The sequence below is a fragment of the Mustela putorius genome, unplaced genomic scaffold, assembly GCF_011764305.1.
Source record: "Mustela putorius furo isolate JIRA1106 unplaced genomic scaffold, ASM1176430v1.1 tig00000196_pilon_pilon_pilon, whole genome shotgun sequence".
Classification (NCBI taxonomy): Eukaryota; Metazoa; Chordata; class Mammalia; order Carnivora; family Mustelidae; genus Mustela; species Mustela putorius.
The window spans coordinates 3265963-3274200 of NW_025421310.1; the positions used below are offsets into that span (position 1 = coordinate 3265963).

The 8238-nt window shown below is 50.2% G+C and overlaps 1 protein-coding gene across 3 annotated transcripts; it reads right to left on the reverse strand.

Moving 5' to 3' along the window:
• Positions 1-360: 360 nt before the first annotated feature.
• Positions 361-7809, reverse strand: LOC101684608 (zinc finger protein 134). 3 transcript variants are annotated; one of them, XM_045077318.1, is made up of 5 exons: positions 6853-7809; positions 6474-6624; positions 5890-5928; positions 2840-2933; positions 1971-2107 (listed from the first exon to the last, which is right to left on the reverse strand). In XM_045077318.1, exons 1-5 carry the CDS (start codon positions 7051-7053, stop codon positions 2083-2085), a joined length of 510 nt encoding a protein of 169 aa, XP_044933253.1. In that variant the 5' UTR covers positions 7054-7809; the 3' UTR covers positions 1971-2082. The 3 variants fall into 3 exon arrangements, with proteins under 3 accessions (XP_044933252.1, XP_044933251.1, XP_044933253.1); XM_045077317.1 differs by lacking the exon at positions 2840-2933 and having other exon boundaries at positions 361-2107; positions 7531-7809; XM_045077316.1 differs by lacking the exon at positions 2840-2933 and having other exon boundaries at positions 361-2107.
• Between the last annotated feature and the right edge of the window lie 429 nt (positions 7810-8238).

Sequence of the window (8238 nt, forward strand, 5' to 3'; positions counted from 1 at the left end):
CCCTCAACAGTGCTGTGGAATATGGCACATATCCTGGAAATAAGTCATTCACTGCATGCTGCTGCCAAACATATTGAAGGCTGTTACAACCTTCCTCCATACCACCCTCAGGGTGATGTCTGGGCCCTCAAATAACTCTGAAATCCAGCCAAAATCAGGCCCTGAACTCTCGCCTAAAAAGCTTTTGTCAGCAACACCAGAACTGGACTGAGAACGGTTCTTTGCCAACCTGCTCTTCCATTTGAGGCACAGGAAACTGGAGGATCCCCCCCTCCACTGTTTATCTCTTCAGTTTGGCAGGGCCTAAGTGTTTTCAAACCATTCCAAACAGTAAAAACAATGTCCAAGATTAACAATGGCTTAAATAAGAAAAAGGTCTTTATTATCACAGAAACCAGAGCAATGCAAGACAAATAGTTCTCCAGGATGGGTGACTTGGAGACTGGAAAATCTGTCACAAGTACCACATGAGACCAACAGTGTCCAGGAAGAAAGTAAACCTTTTCTGTAAGCCAGAACACAGCTCAGATCCTCTTGGCTAAAGACGTACAGTAAGGTCCACACCTTTAATCAGTCAGTGGGGGAAGAAATGAGAAGTCTTATTTAATTCAGGATTCTACCTTCCCTGAGGACATTATGGTAAGTACGCTGATAGAGCTAAGATGGGTGTCCGCCACAGGCATTGAGTAACAAATCTGGCAAGGACCTGTCTCAAAGTGCAATGCAACCCACGAGAGCTTCCCCGTACCTGGCATTCATAACCCATTTCAGGTGTTAACGCTGTATAGGAGGAACAACACTTCACTGATGTCCTCCTCTCAAAGGGTCCTCGCAGAGTTCCTCTCCTTATGAGTCCCACTGCGTTGAAAGCCTGCCTACAGCCTCCCTGCAGTGTGAACTTTCTGGTGCCGAATGAGGTGGGAGCTTAAACTATAGGCTTTCCCACATTCATTGCACTCATATGGCCTTTCTCCAGTGTGAACTTTTTGATGCCTAACAAGGTGAGATGTTCTGATGAAATCTTTTCCACACTTGCTGCATACAAACGGCCTTTCCCCTGTGTGAACTCTCTGGTGTGCAATAAAGTCAGAGCTTCGACTAAAGAATTTCCCACATTCGACGCACTCAAAAGGCCTTGCCTCAGTGTGAATTCTCTGGTGTTTAATGAGGGTGTATTTGTGGCCAAAGGATTTCCCACAATCACTGCAAACATAAGGATTTTCTCCAGTATGGATACTCTCATGCTGAACAAGTGTGGATTTGTGTCTGAAGACCTTCCCACAATTGTTGCACTTATAAGGCCTTGCTCCATTGTGAACTCTCTGGTGTACAATTAGGTTGGAGTGATGGCTAAAGTATTTTCCACATTCACTACACTTGTAAGGCATTTCTCCAGTGTGGATTCTTTTGTGCTGAGTAAGGTTGTCTTTGCGACTAAAGGCTTTCCCACATTCTTTGCACTCGTAAGGCCTTTCTCCAGTATGGATTCTCTGGTGCTGGATAAGGGTGGCTTTGCGGCTGAAGGCTTTCCCACATTCACTGCACTCGTAAGGCCTTTCTCCAGTATGGATTCTATGGTGCTGGACGAGTGTGTCTTTGCGGTTGAAGGCCTTCCCACATTCGCTGCACCTGTAATGTGTATGTCCACTGTGAGAGGCCCCCCTGCTCTCGGTGCTCCTTGTCTTCTTGCTGTGGCTAGCCTTTTGCTGGTGACTGCCCAAACTGGCCTGGAAGTTCTCCTCCTCACATCGTAAAGGCTTTTCTGACAGGTGAGGTTCTTCACAAACTCTACAGTTCTTCACAAATGAAGTCTTGCCTTTGTCTCTTCTTAAGGGCTTCTCTACATTGTACTGCTTCTGGTGCTGAAGAAAGTCTGCACTGAACCAGAACTGTCTCCCACATGCCTCACATGTATAAGGCTTCAGTCCTTGGTGTGTTTCCTGGTGTTCACCCAGGTGCAAGATATCTTTCAAGACGGGGCCACATGTGTCACAAGGGTGAGCCATCTGGGCTGATGAACCTGCCTTGGAGATACTATCCTGTGACACTTCTAAAGAAATGCTCTGCTCAGAAGGCGCCTCTTCATCCTCCACTGCACACCAACAACCTGAAGGCAGAAAAAATGCTGTTGAAGTGCATGATGACTTTGGTGGGAAGGAGCAACCCCATCGCAGATGTGTCTAGTATACCCAGGATTTAGTGTATGGGGCTGTTGGCAGGAGAGCGGATGTGGCATCAGGTTAAAGAAAAAGCTGCTTTGCAATATTGGGCCTCAAACGGTGATAGAATGAGAAAGACTTCCCAAGGGACAAAGACACAAGGACAGGGTGCGCTCAGAGAGAACTGGGAAGCAGAAATGTCCAATTTACTCTTCTGCAAATGATTTTTAGAAGGGCCTTGGCTACTGGTGAGCACTATACAGAATGTACGTCTAGGCCTGGGAAATCGGATCTAAAATGAGCAAGTGGTATTCAGGAGTCATTTAAGGACATATGACACGTGAACACTGTCCAACACAGAAGAGCACTGCAGAAGGAGCAGTAGAGAGCACTGGTGAGAGGGCGTGGACAGCCCTGGGTCAGAGGTCAGACCAGAAATGACAAGTGTGATGGATCACACCTGTACCCCTGAAACAAATAATACATTATATGTTCATAATTTAAAAAATAAAAATTAAAAAAAAAAATGACAAGTGTGTAGAATGTCCCGAATGAGGAGAAAAAGACAGAAACAGGTACGGTTTATAACCTAGGCACCAAATAGGAGTGGGGCAAGGACAGGCTTCTGGTATTATTTGAACCCAACCCTGAAGTTACACCCTCCCCAAGCTCCCACTCACCAGGGCCTGTCCACGTCCCTCCTGCCATGGCTAGAGTCATGACCTCTCAGGCACTGAGTTCTTTCCCTTACTAAGTTCAGGAACCATAAAGGATCTGGAAGAAACAAATCATGGAGGAAAGACAGGACAAGGAGGAAAGCTGTGGCCCAGAGCAGCTGTCTAATATTTAGACAACTAAATATTACAAAATGAACATCAGTAATGTTTCTGCAAGATCAGCACACTGGGCCTCACAGCAGTGACCATCACAGCAATTCATGACACAGGTAGGCCCAAGAAAATGCCAATTACAGAAAAGGGGCAGAGTCTAGAGTACAGAGGTATTATGAATGTAGGCAGAGCCATACAGTCAGGGAAAGGGCAGCAGGGTAGTCCACCGGGCTGACTACTAATCCCTGACCCTCAAACCCTTCCTGGTGATAGTCTGGGGCAGCAGGGGTGGGGGAGCATAGGGAGTAAAGGAGGCAATACACAGCTGAGCCTCAGCAGCCCGAAAATCTATCTTAGAGAAGGAAAACAGCAGTGCCCATGACAGCTATGCGAAGAAAAGGGCAACCTTTAAGGGAAGAAAGAGTAGAGCAAAGCCCAGAAAACTGGGGTATGGGGGCCTTACCCAGGAAGACCGTTAGCACAAAGCATAGAAAACACTGCACTGTGACACAGGTTTCTGGGTCTTCTCACACAGTCCCCACTGCTCCCAAGAGAAATACACAAACACATCCTTCAAAGTCACATGACCCTGCATAAAGCCAACGACTAAGCACAGGGACAGCAGCTCTCCCCAGGAATCTTGGTCTACCCACCACACATTCATTTTCCTCCCCAGCTCCCCAACTTAGGCCAGATACCAGGCCCTTGTGACTGGTGCCTACTCACTCTTCCCATTTCCTAGTAATCATTTTGTCCAGCCCAGAACAACAGGAGGGGGACGGACAGATCTTTTGCTAGCTAGTTCCCCTGAGGTCTAGAGATCATGTCTCTCATATACAAATATGAGCTCAGAGTTCTCCCTTAAGCCCTCACTACGAATTCAGATTCCATCTCTAGCACACATCACTCTTTAGACCATAGCTCCCTCAAGTCTACGAATACCCACAACATAGGTCATCTCCCACATGCAAATCTGCACACAGCATCCAGAGAATTCCTGGTTAATCATCCAAGATCACATCTGGCTCCAGTAGGGGTCCTCACTGCCATGTAACTCTGAACCCAGCTTTTTTTTTTTTCTTCCTAAGATTTTATTTGTTTATTTGACAGAGAGAGACACACACTGAGAGAGGGAAGAGAAGCAGGGGGAGTGGAAGAGGGAGAAGCAGGCTTCCTGCCGAGAGAGCCTGATGTGGGGCTCGATCCCAGTACCCTGGGATCATTACCTGAGCGGAAGGCTGATACTTAATGACGGAACCACCCAGGGGCCCCCTGAACCCAGCTTTTAAATATTCCCTTCCTGGTCCTATTTCTTGATTCAACTTCAGCAATCCAGAACAACATACAGATACCAGGTAATTCTAGCCCCTTCTGACTTTGTGGTCACATACTAAGGATACTATATTTTCAACAGGCTTAACACTTAACACTAAACACTCATTCAAAGCCCACACCCCCTGTCCTTCTACTGCAAGCAGTTACTCTGCCAGCTGGCCCACTCTGCCCCTGAGCTCATCTACCAGCTTGACTGAAACTTTCCACATCCCATGAAGTCACTATAAATACCTGGGAAGCAAACCGAAAAGGGAAAGCAGCTGCTCTGGCCTCACTTTCATCTCATCTCTAACACTGCTCTCTACTCCAGCACCCATCTCTTGTCCACAATCTCTCTGGAAGACTTCACCACCTGCCAAATCCTACTCTCTCCCTCTACCATGGACACCAATCTCCCTTCTCCTCTCTCTTAGGTGACTCCTGTCTCAGGCTGCTGTGTCCACCCCCTTCCAGACTCTTAATGGCACTGCCACTATGACATAAAGGTTCTCTGATAAGCAGCTCCACTCCAATGCATATACTGACTGCCACCCTGTGGACTTGAATCCCTCCTCTAAAATCAAAACCTATGTGTCCAGATGTCTACCTATACCTCCACTTAGATTCAACATGGTCAAAGTTTAATTTTTTTTAACATTTTATTTATTTATTTGACTGGGAAAGACACAGCCAGAGAGGGAACACAAGCAGGGGGAGTGGGAGAGGGAGAGAGAGAAGCAGGCTTCCCGCCGAGCAGAGACCCCATGCAGGACTCAATCCGAGGACCTTGGGGTCATGAGCTGAGCTGAAGGCAGATGCCTAAGACTGAGCCTCCCAGGCGCCCCACAAAGCCTAATTCTTGGTATTACTTCTGAAAGTTACTCCCACCACCAAACTTTTCACCATCTCAATGGAAAATTTTCCCATCCTTATACCTGCTTAGGCCCAAAACTTTGAAAGCTGTGGAGTCATCCATGACTCTTCCCATTGTTTCTCTCACCATCCACATCAGAAAATCTGGTTAACCCTACTTAAAGAAAAACAAAAACGAACAAAAAAAGACAGACCAGAATCCAAGCAATTGTCCCACACTTCCAGAGCATCCGTCTAGTCCAGCCATCATAAACAGTGCTCCTTCCTCACCCCAAAGTCTCTTGTTCACTGTACAGTAAGAAGCCTGTTGAGACCATAGTCAGATGACTCCCTCCTCTGCTCCAAACCTTCCATGGCTCCCACCATTCTCAAAACAGAAGCCCAGTTCCACAAGGTGCCATTCCAGAGTTGAATACTACTCTCTGATCAAGCTAGACATAATGGAGACCCGAGGCTCCCTAAATACTCGTGGTTAAGCCTCAAGTGATGCTTCTGCACATGCTGGTTCTTGTGTCTGGGGCACTGTTCCACACTTCACCCCACTGCACTCAATTCAAGGCAAAAGACCGTTAGTGACACCAGCATCCCCAAACTCAACATCAAGTGTAAGGGTAGGTGAAGAGTCCTAAGACACCACCATCTGCCATCTGGGGTTGCCAAGATCATGGCCAAGTGGGGAGTGATGAATGAGGACCTGCATGCTCTGCACTCACCTATACAGAGATCCCCAGTGCTGCTACCATCAGGGCAACCTGGCAAAGAGAAGTTGTTGAGAGTGGCAGGTTACCAGAGTGGGGTACTGGGGACTGAACTATGGCCCTAACTCCTGCCCTGCCCTTTGGTGAGGATGATTTCGGAAAGTCTAATGTCAGATGTTAAGACTTTAGTGCTGCCTCCCATCAGATAGGCGTCCATGAACAGACGTGCTGCAGTGTCCTCCTCTGTAAAGCAGGGCTAAAAGTGGCATCCACCCTACAGGGCTACTGCTCATATCAAACACCGTTAGTACAAGCAAGGGTGCTTGAATTAGCTTTTACTGTCCACAAGCTTCATTCACATTTTTCCAAATGGTTTTGGAGCAAATGAAGGGACAGGTTTTTGATATTTAGGATTTATTTTTAATCTTCTAAGAAAACGTGGTATTTAAGACTTCCATCTTAATCAAACACTCAGAGGCAAGCACGTCAACCACTATTAAGCACCATGAGTATAAATTTATCATATCTATCCATCTAAAAATCTTAAAGGCCTGTACACCTGCCAAGTGCGCATTAGTCCTGTCACCAAACCAGCCTACCTGGTACACACCCCTGAAGGTGAGCCTGCTGGTGGCCCCTCATGAGAGATGTCCATGATCTCTGCTCGCCTGAGAGCTGGGGAACTGGGGTACCAGGGCCCTGGATCTGGCTGAGGCTGGCTTTTCGTCTCCTCCACAGGCCGTGCCGCTGCTGAGTCCACGGAACCGCAAACAGATAGCGCGTCACGCCTGCCTCTGCGGCTCAGGCCGGGCTCCTTAAAACCCAGGGTCCTCTCCTCCCGCGGAGACCAGCCAGAACTCCTTCCCATGCTTCCCTCTGGAGGGGATGAAGGATGACCCCTTCCCCCGCCCTCCAATCTCTCGCCTCAAGAACCACCTGAGATAAAAACACCGTTAATATCGTTCTTGCGCATCTCACCTCCAGGCTTCGACCTGGGGCCTCATCCCTCAGTGGTCTCCAACACAGCCCCCGCCAGAATCCCTGACGCACGGCCAGATGCCCATGGGCAACGTCCAAAATGCATTCCCTGAGACACAAAATGCTCCGGCCCTCCACTCGGTCTTCCCGCACCGCCGTTACCCGACGCGACAAGAATCCCGTCGGTTTCACCTCTACCATCCCCTTCTCCACCTCCCACCTCTCGCTGCAGCTCTGGTGCAGCCACAACACTCCGGGAGTCGGCGGCCTCCTCGCCGGTCAGCCAGCCCGCCGCGACCCACCTGCCTAAGCCAGCTCACATCATGCTCCCCCACGGCTCCCAGTGGTCCGCCCGAGGGCACCCTCGGCTCACGCAGCCTTTCCACGCAGGGCCGCCGCTCGCCTTCTAGGCTCCCTGCAAACCCCAGGGCCCGGTTTCCGGAGTCCTCCGGCTCAGCCGCGCCGCCAAGCCTTTGCTCCTGATCGTCGGTCCCCCAGGGACACTTCGACGGCTCACTGCACCGGCTGCTAGGAAGGGGCTCCCCACACCAACGCCCCCACGGCCCACAACACCGGAGCCGGAGCTGCATCGACCTCAACAGGCGCCGCTCGTCCGTGACTTCGTGATTCAGAGTGAAGGACCGAAACGCCTCAGGGTCCAGGGAACAAAGTACCCACCTACGCGGGATCCATCACCGCGGCCGCCGCCATCACAATCTGGACCACAGGGACCCGTGAGGAGTCCCAGGTCGGGACTCACGCGCCGCCGTGGGCTGGCCCTGGCCGCGGAGCCTTCGCGCTTGCTGCCACCCCCGAGCTTTTCTGCAATGGACACAAGGTTTCCTCCCGTGCCTTTCAGCTTCGGTCACTCTGAACCGTACTGGCGTTCCCAAAGCTCCACTCCGAGAGCTCCACCAGGAGCGAACAAAATGTCCGCCGCGAGGAAGACGCCGGAAATCCCGCCCAGACGGCTTGCGCGCGCTTTTAATGGTGCCGCATCCGTGCTGCGCAGAGACTTCTGGGTACTGTAGTTTCCCTGGGGAATCGGCCCTCGTGACCGTCGGAGTTCTCCGGGCAGGGTCTGGGGCTGGGCAGCGTGCTCCCGCGAGGGACGCTGGGAAATGGTGCCTCCAGGCTCAAAGGACGGGACGGGGCTTTGGCCCTGGTTCGGTACCCTGTAGTCCGCGGGGGGTGGGTACCCGAAGAGTGTGGGAGCGTTCTTGTAGATATTCCCCAAAGCCACAAAACCACACGGACATATCATGTGCAATATCATCTTGAGTCCACTCACAGTCCACTCGTATTTCCTTGCTGTTTTTTAGATCCATGTAGATTGAAGCTTTAAATCGGTTTTGGGCTCTTTGGCTTGGTCAGGGACCCGGGATC

What these genes read in the sequence shown, in the direction of transcription:
- LOC101684608 (XM_045077316.1), bottom strand. Translation starts at nt 7,053, where the DNA reads ATGGTAGAGGTGAAACCGACGGGATTCTTGTCGCGTCGGGTAACGGCG. An exon ending in CCCCAGGTCGAAGCCTGGAG is followed by an intron (nt 6,625 to 6,852) that starts GTGAGATGCGCA and finishes CCGTGGACTCAG; the next exon opens with CAGCGGCACGGCCTGTGGAG. An exon ending in CCTTCAGGGGTGTGTACCAG is followed by an intron (nt 5,929 to 6,473) that starts GTAGGCTGGTTT and finishes TCTCTTTGCCAG; the next exon opens with GTTGCCCTGATGGTAGCAGC.